Source organism: Athene cunicularia, assembly GCF_003259725.1.
Source record: "Athene cunicularia isolate RWA chromosome Z unlocalized genomic scaffold, athCun1 chrZ_part1, whole genome shotgun sequence".
NCBI lineage: Eukaryota > Metazoa > Chordata > Aves > Strigiformes > Strigidae > Athene > Athene cunicularia.
In genome coordinates this window covers 27,615,814-27,629,868 of record NW_020799142.1, presented here as the reverse complement: position 1 = coordinate 27,629,868, position 14,055 = coordinate 27,615,814, and the positions used below count along the sequence as shown (strand labels likewise).

The 14,055-nt window shown below is 38.6% G+C and overlaps 1 protein-coding gene across 3 annotated transcripts in view; it reads right to left on the bottom strand.

Annotated features, from left to right (window-relative positions):
* Nucleotides 1-14,055, bottom strand: part of LOC113489736 (protein hinderin-like) — a 140,333-nt gene that overhangs the window by 57,158 nt on the left and 69,120 nt on the right. For all 3 annotated transcript variants that reach the window (XM_026865749.1, XM_026865748.1, XM_026865750.1), the window contains one exon: nucleotides 1,308-1,987. In XM_026865749.1, coding sequence (XP_026721550.1) covers nucleotides 1,308-1,987 — 680 coding nt within the window. The remainder of the gene's footprint in view (nucleotides 1-1,307; nucleotides 1,988-14,055) is intronic.

The window sequence follows — 14,055 nt, the reverse complement described above, 5'->3', positions numbered from 1 at the left end:
ATTAAGAATCCATCTGTCCCTACTTAATTCTCACCTGAAGTCATAATCCTTTGTTTGCGACCACAGAGATTTTCAACACACACAATTGTGATTGCCTTTAAAATAGGTATTTTTAAAGCCATATAAACACATTATTTTCAATAGAAGCCAAAATCCAAGATAACATACAAGAGACCACGTAATTACAGTATTCTCTTTTTAGAGTTTGACAAATAACCAGGGGGCTGGGATTAAGAAGAAAAAGTGATATATTCCTCCATGGAGTATGTGAATGTAGGAAGTGTGTCATGCAATGAAGACTCTCATGGGATGCTGTCAGCACTTGCCATATTAAAACAGTATAGAAATAATCAACCTTGTGAAACACCCCTATTGCTGCTTCTACAAGACTGCCACATTCTGCCCCATTGCTTTCCCTTTCCAGTGATGAAATGCTAGTACTTTACACTGGCTAATTCAACTTACTTTAACCTGTTCCCTTTCGCCATTCCTCTTTGTTCTAGTAACATGATACCATTAAACCAGTTTCTCCCTCTTTCCCAGAGACCCCATTTACATTGTCAAGCAGGTGTTACCTCACATTCTACAACAAATTCATGGGCTTTTCAAGCCACAACACGTATTTCTGCGGTTATTGCCTTCCCCTTCTTCTAGTCTTAAGCATGTATTGTGCATCAGTCTTGGCATGCTTCCTTCCACAGTCATCACTGGGAAAAAAATGTTCTTGCTACAGAGCTCCCTTCCCTTTCCATATATAAATATATATATAGATATATAGATATAGATATATATATATATATGTGGAAAAAAAAATTTCCATATATAAAAAAAAATCTCCATCTCTTCTGTAAAACACACATCTTCCAGTCCCTACCTAGGAAGGTGCAATACTTAAAACTGACCTCACCAAGGAAAGAAGGGGAAGTGTTGCATCTATGTCATCCACACTGACATTGCTTCTTGCCAAATGTTTGCACTCCCTTCAAGTGCCAGCACTAACATCAACCTCTTGTTTTCTTCTACTGCTCCTCTCTTCCCACCTAGTCTTTTACCACCCTGCTTTTCTTATGCCTTTCTTTCTATCACATACTGTTTTTCTCTGCTGCTTTCCACAGCTGTCATGCTGTTTCCCAACAGTATATGCTAATACACTAAGAAGTCTTCTCTCCTCTAAATCAACTAGAAAGAACTTGTGCCACTAGTCCTGCCTATCTTATCAGTTCCATTCTCCCACTTTAACTATCTATTGCCCATGTGTTCATTAGAAATTTTAGATTTTTTTAAAAAATGAAATTTCTTAAAATCACCTGTTATCATCCAGATGGTATGGTTGTATTACTTGTTGGTTTAGGTACAGTTTTACTTTTTGCTTAGCCAATGCTTGTTGGAGGCGTTCCTTTTCAATTTCCAACTCCATTTTCCGCAGAAGGAGCTTCTTCCTTCTTTCTTCATAGCACATTTTAGCCTGTTCTAGTTCTTTAGGCCCCATGCTGTTATTCTTCCCAGAAACTTCAGATCTACTAGAATAATCACAGGTTTTGCAAACTGACCCAGAGTGTCTTCTACATACCTGGCTGACACGGTGGCTCTCTTGCATGCTCCCTGAGCTCCCTACATGCCTGCAGGCACAACTGTGACTCACTTGCTGAGGGCATGTGCTCTGAAATTCATTTGCTTTCTTGTCCATCTCCTGAGCAATTTTTTCATGGTGAGGGTTCTTCTGTTTGGCTGGGGAAATCATATTGTTACACTTTCTCTGCAAGTAATTTTCTACCGGATATTTCTTCAGACAGGTCTGATGGTTGTAGTCGATTTCAGTACCGTAACTGTCATTATTCCTGAAAGGCTGAGACAATGCACCACAGGCTGGGCTTCCAGCCTTTGATGCAGTACTGTTTATATAAAATGTTTGAGGTCCCCCAATACCAACTCTGGATCTGTCTAGCTCCAAAGATGGTTGTTGGTATAAGCTCTTCCTACTGGATACCTGCAATAAGAGAAACAATTTCCTGTGAATTATCAAAATTTATCTTTGCTCATTAATTTCATTTGGTAAATGTGTTCTCTCAGAAACAGACTTCCTGCATCATGGACATAGAGCCAAACCTGAAAAAATGTTTATCAGAAGACAGACACAAATCTGCTATCAAACCTACATTTCATTCCATCTACACAAGTGTAATAAATGTAAAACTACTGCCTGCAGGATCCTCAGCATAAAATGAGTCACTTCATAGTATCAAGTAGTTGTGAGCATCTAGGGTTACATAAAATCAACTTGAAGAGTGGCAAAAAACATTAAATGTTAAGGTTTGAAAATGTTTAATTTTGAATACCAAGCCAAAAAATCCATTCAGCCACTATAAATACTCTTTGATTGGCCATTACACAGCAGGAGATTTGATGTAAAACATTTCACCTTGCACTGAATGGGATATTACTTACTGCTGGAAATTTGATGAGAGTTTTTGAAATATCTTTACAGAAACACAGATAAAAACCAACTACTTTCTGTAAAAAATGGTTGTACATCAAAGCTGTCATTTAAATACAAAACATGTTTAAATTCAGCTATAAACTGAAGTGATTTTTCAATTAAGCCGGGCAAGTGATTATACTCTGATAAAACTCTGAAGAAAGCAAGCAACTATAACTCACATTTGTCAACCCAGTGCTAGCAAATTCCAGTGGTTTTGTTATACTTGTGGATATTATGTAACAGACATCAAAATCCTACTTATATCCCAGAGTATCTTTGCACCATGGCTCATCTAGGCAGTTAAGCATTTGAGATTTTATGCACATCAGAACAGCGGTGAATCAGGCACTCATATTTCTTTTGCTAGATCTGTGCATTAATTTCAATAACATACAGAATTTAAGCTCCTCCAGCCTTTGGAATTTTCACAAAGACCTAATTTTTCTAATTGCAGAAGCCAGGTTTGTTAAAGATAACAAAACCACTGCAGTGAAAATAGTTTAGCAGGGAAATCTGGTATCCATTGACAGAAAGAAAAGTATTATTTGCACTCTGGCAACGCTTTGTCAGCATTGTATTATTGTTCACATAGAGTGAAAAGACAGTCTGCAAGCCCCAAAACACTAGAACTTAGGAATTCAAGAAAGCATCCAGCAATGATTAGAAGAGAGATATAATCCAAATCTACGCAGTGTTTATATGTATAATTTAAGTTTTTTTATAAATAAACAAAATACCAAATAAACTCTGCTGCCCTTCAACACAACCAATTACAAGTTTCTTGGAGACTTCACAGAATGTAAATTAACATGGATTAGCACCTGAATACTGATATTTTATTATTTCCAGTCTTGTGGATACAAATATATCCCCTCTGCCATGTGACTGAAAGCGAAGGATGTCATGTTTCACCCCAAAGGGCCCAGTGAGTTGGAGGCATTTGCATTAATGTCAGTGCTAAATGTCTGAGGAAAGTCTAGTGCTCGGACTCGGTGAAAAGTGCAGGACATTAAAATATTTTAAAGTCAGAGGGGCTGGCAGGGCAACTAAGCAGAAATGCAACATGCTGCCAAAAAGACAGAGTTTTGTTATTTATTATTTGTAGCGTGGCATCCTTGTCTGCAACTTTTCTAGGCAAATAAAGGCTACAAAGCCCTTTTAATCTATATTACATAACACAAAGGGATGACCAGCAACAGGAAGAAATAGGAAGAAATATTACAGAAGAGGAAAAGTAAGATAATTCAGTGATTACAATCTGTCTCAGGTTTCCTACTTCACCTGCCTCTGCTAATAAAGCATTTAGGGCATCAATAGAAAGAGGCTTTCAAGGTGTCCAGTCTCCCAGCCCACTAGGAGAGCAGAAGGTGGCAGACCTGAAGGTATTCTTAGAGGATCCTATCAGAGCTGTGCAGCTTAGGGTGGTCTACAGAAAGCATACACCTATCCTTCTGCAGCCCATATACAAAACTAAAAAAAAAAAAAAAAAAAAAAAAAAAAACACAAAAGATTAAATACCTGAGAATGTCTTTAGTTTAACAGTTTATTTTATTGACTGAAGAGACAAGGCAACGTTAAGAAATCAAGCACATGAATGAAGATAGTACAAAATAATCATCAGGAGCAGGTTTAAGAATAAAGGTCCACACCGCAAATTAACTTCATGGCTGAGACTCTATTAAGAGTCCCCGAAGGCCCTAAAAGAGAGGTACCAGTTAGCATTTGTTGACCTTGGCCACCATTAAATCTGCCCTGATGGTCTCAGAAATGGCATTGACATTTAAAGACTTCATAACAAGGCAGAGAAACTTTAATGTTATTTCACAGTTACAATATGTTTGCAGGGGGGAAAATTCTCATTAATGTCATTGAATATGAGTGGGGTTTTTTATTCCTTTAGAAGGAGGAGGTCAGGTTAGGGAGATGACTGAGTTCCAACATGCCTTTGACTGATACTCAGTTCTTTGCAGTATCTGAATCCAAAGAAAAATTAACTAGTCAGAAGCTAGTCAACAACTTTTTTAGCAATTTGTGCTTTTCTGTTAATTCTTTATTGAAAACTACAGCTGGATGGTAGAGGCTGCAGGGAAAATGGACTGACATTTACACTTACGAGGGATCACGAGGGACCAGAGCATGCCATAACAGATGAGTTTGATGCAGGCAGGGTGAAGGGGAAAAGCAAAAAAACAAACCAACTCAAAAAACCCACTTACTACCATGAGTCTAAAGATCCACAAGCATAAGGAATTGGGTAATTTTACAAGGTGAGTATAAGAAAGATATTGCCTACGGGACACATGGAAACCATGACGGACCATGATGGAACAGCTGTGCTTTCCCCTCCGTGGAGCTCTTCCAGGCTTGCTGTACGGTATTTAAAGATACAACTTCTTTTAACTGAGGCTTAAGCAAACAAACTCGGACTGCTCCTTGCAACATATGGAGTTAATAAGACTTGATCAGATGCGAAACACTTGCAGGGAAACAAGAAGATATTAAAAAGTAGTTAAAATAACCTTTAGAAGGGTTTAAAGAGGAAGACATGTGGGGAGCTCCTAGTAATTTCTGATCAGGGATTCAGAGCAGAGCTTAAACAAACATCCAGTCCTTAAAACTTCCAACAAACAGACAAACAGCACACCAGTTTTATGCACACAGCATTATGATCACTGCATATTCTTCTTAAATGCAACTTGTGTGTTCTGCACTGCTAATTCAGAGTGCTAACAGCAGAGGAGACACATTTACAGACTGACTCCATCACACAGGGCTTTGTACTGAAAGGGATGAACTAGTAACAGATCAGATCTTACAATCTTACAATCTCAGCATAGGGAAGGTTCTAACAGATTTTACTAGTAGCTCTGCATGTACAAAACATGTTTAATAATACTCCTGGGGAGATTCTGATTGGACACAAGAGGAAAATTTTTCACAATGAGAACAATCACCCACTGGAATAATCTCCCCAGGGAACTGGTGGATACCCCAACACTGGACACTTTTAACATTCAGCTGGACAGGGTGCTGGGACATCTTGTCTAGACTGCTTTTGCCAAGAAAGGTTGGACCCTGAGGTCCCTTACAACCTGGTATTCTTATGATTACCTTGAGAAATCTTGCACTCTGAGGACAAAAACAAGGGTGCCAGCAAAATACAGTGCTGTTATGGTGAACAGCAAAATTCCGAACAGCGTTAAGAGTTTAACCGTTAGCACCTGGCTTTGTAGTTAGATAGAAATATATCTGAAAACAGAAAAAGAGATAAAGAACTAAAATTGATCTCAACTGTATCTTGAGAACATTTCACTGGATTTTCAGCTCTAGGGCTTCTTTTGGTGGGGTAGAAACAGAAGGAGGAACCTGCAGGTTCAGAATTAGTCCATTGTGCTGATCTGAGCGTGGACCCAGGAGGAAGCCAAGGAGAACAAACACATGCAGCAACCAGAGGAGAAATACAGAGATTTAAAGCTATTTAAAGATGAAGCAAAAATTTCTAAATGCACAAATGAGAGGCTACCATACACAGGGACATTTTAAAGAGCACCAAGGGCACAAATTAGTGACCTAGTTAATGTATTCACTAAGGTATACATCCTAAACCTGGAACTCATCACAATGCGTTGTTGATGTATGGGTATCATCTGAATAAAGCTTGGCTTTGGGTTTGCAGGTTTATTGACAGTCTAAGCATTTGCTCTTGTCAGTAGAATGAGGAGAATATCTTAGAAATAAGCTCAGGTAGGATACCGAGGCAACAGAAATGCCGTTTTAAGAACCGTTTTTTCAAATGATAGGAATATCTGAAGTACATTAGATGTGATTAAGCTGCTGTTCTTTCCAAGAGTCTGTAAGAATTTATCAAGGAGAATGTAAAAAGGTAAAGATTTTAAAGTAAATTAGTAGGATCTACAGAAGTCTATCATTTTTTCTTTAAATCATATAATCCTTTATTAAAATCGCTACCATAAGTAACATAATATCAGTCATTACAAAGTGCATACATAATAGTTCAGCAACTGTCTCTGTCAGTACCTAAGATAAATACACTAGATAACTCGGAAGGTAAGCTGACCATTTTTCAAGCAAGAAATAAAGCACCGTTTTCTGTGGAAATTATGTATAGCTATGATTGCCACATTCCACTGAATAAAACAAGTGGTCTCAAATCAAAGAAACTATGTGAATGACAGTCACAAGCCTGTATTTTTCCTGTAAAAATCTACTGAACTCAATCTACTGAATAGGTGTAGCAATAAAAAAAAAAAAGATCCCATCACAAAAAAGTGAATCTATAGCTTCTAGCTGACAGCAGAGGAACACCTCCTATGTTTATGTTGCCTCCAATTTTTTCTTCTCCTCTTTGTTAAGAGGGTTTGCGCTGGGATGCCAGGTGCACAAAAAACCTGCATTCAAAGTGGCATGTGAGCTTTTGCTGGCACTCAGCTCTAAGTGTATATTTTGCATTCATAAACACGCCACCCTTCTTCTCCAGCTACGCAAATATTGAAGATAATCTCTCACAAATGCCTCCATTTCAGATCAGCAAACTGGTTTTACGTTGGCTGATAAGGCAGTTATTAATAATACAGTGCTCCAAGAAAACTAAAGTGAAGTGTCTGTATGCTGAGTCTCGGAAACCACTGTGAGCAGAATGCCCATTAAGCCCAAACCTGCATATGGCAATGCAATACCTGACCACTAAAATTAAGCAAACATGTTTGCTTTCCAAAGCAAAACTATAGTGTTCCTGTTTGCACTACAGAAAAATGCCACTATACTAATTTTGACAGCACCAGGTCTAACTATTAACATTCAATGTGCTGCCAACATTATAAAAACGAAAAATCACAATCTTCTGACTTCAATTTTTTACTTCTGCCCTTTATTTTACTGAAGAATCAGTAGTTCAAGACCTAGATAAATATTTCAAAAACTATACTATTTGTGAGCAGAGCAGGTCACTACCATTTCCCAGTGCATTTGGAGTTCATGTGAAATAAGGGCAGAAGAGTGATGAGCTGCATTTTTAACATGGGCATACACAGAATAGTTGTCTAGCTGATAGAGAATGCGTAATGCAACATCTGCACAGTACGCCTTGCCAAAGCCCATCCCAAATAAATGTAGTGCATTCTCCCTAGTGCAATTAACTCTCGTACTCTGGCAGGTTTTGCTAGAAGATCATCAAGGTAGATTACCTTCCAGCATATGAACTAAATACTTACAGGTGTTATATCATCAGTTATTACTTACAAACTTCTGCATTTAACAAGACATCCAGGCAAATGAATGATCTAATTTATGAATTATTTATAAGAATTTCACAGCATGCTCCTGGCGTCATCCATGGCCTTTTCCAGGTCATATGACACCAATTAGAGCTGAATTTTAAATTATTCAATAACCTGAACTCTCTTGTCATTTAACATATAGATATCAATGCAGTAAACAAGTTAAGTCTAATGGGCCCTGGAGGTTTGCGTTCCTCCGCCCATCAGCAGCAGAGGCTGTATGCTACCACTGGAATAGAAAATAATAGAATGCAGCAGTCAAAAACATTTCCAAGGTTTTAATAAGTTATTTTGGCTCCCTTAGGGATTTTAGTATAACTTACAAGCACTGAATCTAAAACATATTAAAGTCCTTAGCTATGTGCTTTTAAAACAAAATTAGGACATAGCGAAAGAGCAAGTCTGACACTAACCCTAATTTAGGCCCTTAATTTGAAATGTAGTGGAAATTATGGAGTAAGCAAGATTTACTATGCACAACTCATTACCTTCAGGCTCTCCTAGAGTATAGCCAAAAATAGTCCCTTTCCCAACACATATACACCTGTCTGTAAAGATAAGGCTACACACAGTGAAATGGAAATGTTAATCTAATAGCTATCAGTTGACAGGTATACCTCGTATTCCTTAGCAATTGGGTAGAGAAGGGACGTCCACCATTCTTCTATCCTAAAAGCATTGAGGAGACCATTGCTCTAGAAACCCATGCCGATTTGGGTATCAGCTTTAAGATATACCACTTCAGAGGAGAGGTTTAGGACATTTGTGGCACATTATAAAAAAAAAAGAGGAAAAGTAACAGCTTCCAAAGCACAGATGCAATAAAAGACAACTTAAACCCATTGTTTTCCATGACGACTACAAGAAGAAGATATCAACAGCAAAGGTACCCGAGGTGAACAGCACAATTAGATATCTGATTGTGCCTCAGTGTAAAATCTGCAAGAAACTTACAGCAAGCATGACACATCCTGGCTCCGAATCCGTATTAGTTGGCCTCCAACATCTCATGAACCTCTGAGAATGGCTTTATGACTGAAGAAGGTGTACAGACTCCAAAAAACTTTTGGAAAACTTTCAAAATTGGGTGCAGCTCTGTACAATCCTAAACTGTGCCTAGCACCAATAGGCTTATTTTTACAGTATCTGTGCCTCAACTTTCTGAATGCTGCTGTAATAAACCCCAGACCCACAACCATAGATGGGCACTTGCAGACCCCTGTCTTGGAGGCCTCAGTGAGCCCACTCACGCACACACATTTCCTTTGCACTCTCACTACTTTGACAGGATTAAAAAGTTTCCTGAGCTCTATCCAAAAGCAAAATAAAAAGACGGAAACGGAGATGTTAAGTTTATCCTTTTAAAAGCTAGTAAAGAGTTGTCTAGCTACTGATGTCAAGATGAATGCCAAAAACCCCAATAACAATTGAGAAAACATCATGCCAAATAAGTAAAACCACACCTATCCAAAACGTCTAGCCAGATTAGGAAGAATAAGGATTTAGATAAAAAGGACATAACATTGGATTTTCTGCCCTCAACCTTATCACAGGAGGTGGCTGCAAGAAAGCTTTTTTTTTAAAAAAAAAAAAAAATTAAAAAAAATAGCAGAGGGGGGAAGAAAAAGACAACTGCCTAATCTCACAGCACACATTTTAAGAATATACAAAAATAGCTATAAGGGATTTTATTTTGGTTACCAGCCAGACTAAGTTTCATTCCTGTGATGGGCAGGATTTGATCATTTCACATTAAGTGTAGTAACATGTTGGATGATAAGAGGGAAGTTCATACTAGTTTTCATTAAAGAGTAATACCCACCATGTATTTGCTCCTTCAAGGTAACTTTTTCAAAGTTATTTTTAAAAGCAAATAGTTTTCTACTTGGAATTACAAGTTTAGCATATCAGGGGCTACACATGTTCCCAGCTACTGCCAGTCTCTTTAGAATTCAATCAACATTTGCTCCAAAAGTCATGCTTTCATAGCTCCAGACACAAGACAAAAGGGCAAATATACCATGACCCTTCTAAATAGCCCTGATTACTATGATCAAACAGAAGCCAGATACTTATGTGGATAAGAACGTGTAGAGTTTGATGTGTGAAGATTACTGAAGGAGTAGACATTGAATCAGCATTTGCCAACATGTACCTCACCACGACAACCAATATCACCTTTCCCCTGTATTTACAGTAGGGATAACTGTAGTACACATTGGCCAGCGATGAATTTTAAGTAACAGCCACTGTTCACTCAAAGATTACCAGAAAGTTTTACTTCCTTCAGAAGATAAGTGTCTCCTGCAGAGTCCCTGGGGTATGGACATGGGCTTTGAAATAGCTTTGCTGCACAAACAAAGAAAAGAAATGGATGACATCGAAGAACAGAAAGCATGCTCAGAAGTAGGTTGTTTTGGGGAAAAACAACCAGAAAGTTATTTAAATAATACAGAAATCCCACAAAAGCAAAACCAGAAAATCTTTTGACTTTAAGAGCAGAAAGGTGTGCCCAAGCAGGCATGTTCTGTCAGCAGTGTCCTTGCACTAAGAGCCAGCCAGCATTTAGATTCTGCTAATGATCCCATCTCTGGGAAATAATTCATAAAAAGTAAACAGTAATTTTCATGTGCCTGCCCTTTTGATCTTACATTTGTAGGAAGTATCCTGAGGCTAGCTGTGGGCGCCCCTGTGGCTCTGGCTGATTGACCTCTAATCTGCCCCTCAAGTAACGATCATGCCAAGGAATGACAACAAGAGTTGCAGACTTCCAATGCAATCCCACTAAAGACAGGCTGACTCACTTCATCTTGTCAAAAAAGTTTCATGTAGAAAAATAAAAGCTTATTAGAAGGACCCTTTTATTTTGTAATGATGCTGTTCTTCAGAACAAAGACTGAAGCAAGACTGAAGCACCAGCACCTGACTGGTACATAGCTTTACAATAACTGGCCAAATGATAGTGCAAGCCAGAACAGGCAGCACCAGGATTGTGTTAAATAGTCTTGGTAGCAGAAAATTAAGAAAAATCCTCCAAAAGAATCAAGTCAGAACCATAGTATTTGGCCTCTCCACATTTCAAAAAAGTATATGCACGATCTATTAGAAGGCAGTTGTCTAAAGGCTTAGACATCAACTGCTCATGGTCTCATCTGCTTTGAGATCACAGCTTGCATGCTTTTACCCCACACTAACCTACAGTAAACACAAGATGGGGTACCTTATGTCTCTATTACTAGGAATGAAGCTAAGGGTTAAAATGGCCAGTCCAGAGCAGTTGACACGCAGAAACTTGTTGACATGCCGAAACTTGCTGTCATATCAAGGTGACTAAATTACCAGGAACAACTTCTTTGAATAAGAGAGTGAAGAAAATACAAATTACCCTGCTAGAGTACATAGAAATGTGAGCAAAGACTATTTCTATTTTACAGTAATATGGAAAAAAATGTATACCCCTAACACACTGAAGGGTACAATGCAACATACAGATGCATGAACTGGTACATAGGCAGCACTGCAGTTGCTAACAAGGCACCTGAAATGCCAGGTCTTCTCTGAATGGTGATGGAACTCCACCATGGGCAGATATTATATATCTATTATGTTGCTAGTTCCTGCTTCAGTCTTTCCACAGTTAGTTCATATATGTCTTTAATCAGACTTTTGTCAGATTGTCTTGCATTAGCAAGCACTCCATTTCTTTTCAGAAGTTAACATCTTAGTTTACAATTACATAAGAAGTCCATGAAAGTTAAAATGGCACTCCAGAAATGGAAAAGACATGAACATTTTTGACTAAGAACACATGTAGCTGAAAATAATCTGCAAAATACAATTGTCCCTGGAGAAGTTCCACCTAAGCAGTTTCACAGCAAGGTATCTCATAATGTTACCTAATCTGGACAGGTGTCTCCTGAGACCTCTGAGCAACACAGGCGAACTATCTCACCTGAGTCTTGGAAAGCTCAGCTCCCTGAACATAAACATTCAAGGTCCTCTTGGCAGACAGGCTGTGATTTCAGTGAGACATGAAATGTTTTCTATTCAGCAGGCTGGCACTATCTCAAACATAAATTAACTAAAGACAGACTGACTCAAGGAGTAGGAGCAGGCATGGAGCAAATACCAACCTCTCATACCCTGGGGCTAAGCCAGCTGTTACCTTTTGAAACTCACCATGAAGATGCTGACTTCAGAATACTCTTACCACCCTTGAAATGCCACTGAGGATGTCTCAGCAGACCTTCTATCCATGGCTAAGATTCCTTAAGAGTTGAGGTCATTCTGCAATGGGCTTAGTACTGTTGAAGGTAGCAACAGCTGACAGAGGGAAATGACCTCTGATACATCAAGTTACAAAGATCAACTTCCTCTTGACCCATGAAATGATCTTTTACAGTCCTGCTTGACACCATAAAGTATAACAATGGTATCACAGCTATTATTTGCATAAAATGGTCCTAGATGTGGTATAGAGCAGTTTGACAGTCCATCTTCATGGGTCTCAACTGCAGAATATTGATATAAAGGCTCTCCTAAAGTTACCATAGGCCATTAGGTTGTCTGAATGGACATCCATCATTACCAGCTTGTGTGAAGGAGAACATTAAGTTTAAAGGGCATGACCAAGCATAAATTGATAGGCCCTCCACTACTCCAGGGCAGCAGTGACCTTGTGAAGCAGTCGCCTTCACTCAGAAACACTGCAATCTGGACAAACAGACCAAGTAAAACCCATCCACAGGTTTATTAATGAGAGATTAGTTTAGAAAATCTCACAACTGTCAGCATTCGCAACAGCCTGAAAGGAAATCCTTGCAAAAAGCTGGGCCTTTGTCATAAGCACACACAAATATGCAAAAGAATGAAGTATGTTTATAGTCCTATATTAATAGCAAAACACTATGCCCTACTTACAAGCTGAAGGACAGGGGACATGGAGGGGCAGTTTCCAACTATGAACCCCTACAGTAGTGTCTCTCCAAGTTAGAATGGCGATACAGACCTTCCTTTCAAAGGAGAACCATTGTTTTATTGTGCTGTGCCAACCTAAGAGCACTGGCTCTACAGCTATAAACAAGCGTTACATACCTATTTTGTGCTCTTTCCAACCAGTACCCTAACAGCTGTGCATATCAAAAGAACAATCTGTTCCCCACTTGATAGCAATTAATGTAGCAGATATATGACACCCAAATTTGACATTAATTATGCTCAAGTAGGGAACCAATTTTTGAATGGAATTTTTTTCCTAGGGAAAAATGTCTAAGTTGTATTTTTATATTTCACCTTTGCTCTGGTTTATCATTCCCCAATTTGTGAACTCTATCTACTCTATAGACAGAGTTCTATTTATAGACAGATAGAGCTCTATCTATATGATAAGCCTGCATAAACACAGAAAGGAGAAGGATCCCATGATGCAGAAAGCAGAGACAGGCCATGATGGCAAAAGGGATAAATTTCTGAAGTTCTGACTAAATTCTAATGCAGAGTGGAAGGTTCTTCTATCTAGGTACCCAGGCTACTTCTTTGGAAAGAGTTAGTTAATAAAGGTATTCTGAGTACCAGGCTTAAGCCTTCCTTATTCCATCTGCAAGAGCTGCACTTCAGCTCTCCTTCTTAAACTCTGGATTCAACAAAGAATAGTAATGCTTTGAGGGTGAAAATCTCTAAAACCACTCAGTGCCTACTTTAATCAGAGCTGAATTAGGTCAACAGTAAAATTCACTCCCTCCAGGAACAGAGTTGAACCATCCAGGTTGAGCACAGAAAAAATCCTCACCATGTGCTTCCATATCTGTAAAGTCCCTTGGGATTTGTAAATAGTAAAAAAATGTTAAAATATTTCCAAATATTTTTGTAGAGCAGAAAGCTCTATCCTACTGGAGAAGCAAAAAAAGAGATAGAGCCTCACTCACAGCTACATATTAAATAAGTGCATGTTTTCAAGTGACACAAACCTGATGGGAGATAAGATACAAATGTGCAAGTATTCAGAAGAACTGAGAGGGGGAAAAAAAGAAAGGAAGAAGGGCCAAGAGTAAAGAACAGAAGAAAGCCAAATCACATTGATTCAGTCAGGTATTTAAAACGGGTTTTCTTTAATTAGCTGAATTGTAATACAAATTAAAAGTGAATTTCTTGTTCACAATATATTCATTGGAGGGGAGGGGATGCAGCTGGCTATTTCCAGAGCAGTTCAAGCTAAAACAGACTCAGTTCTGCAGGACTGAACAGGAGCCAGTTTCCATCCTTCTCAAAAGACTGAAAAGC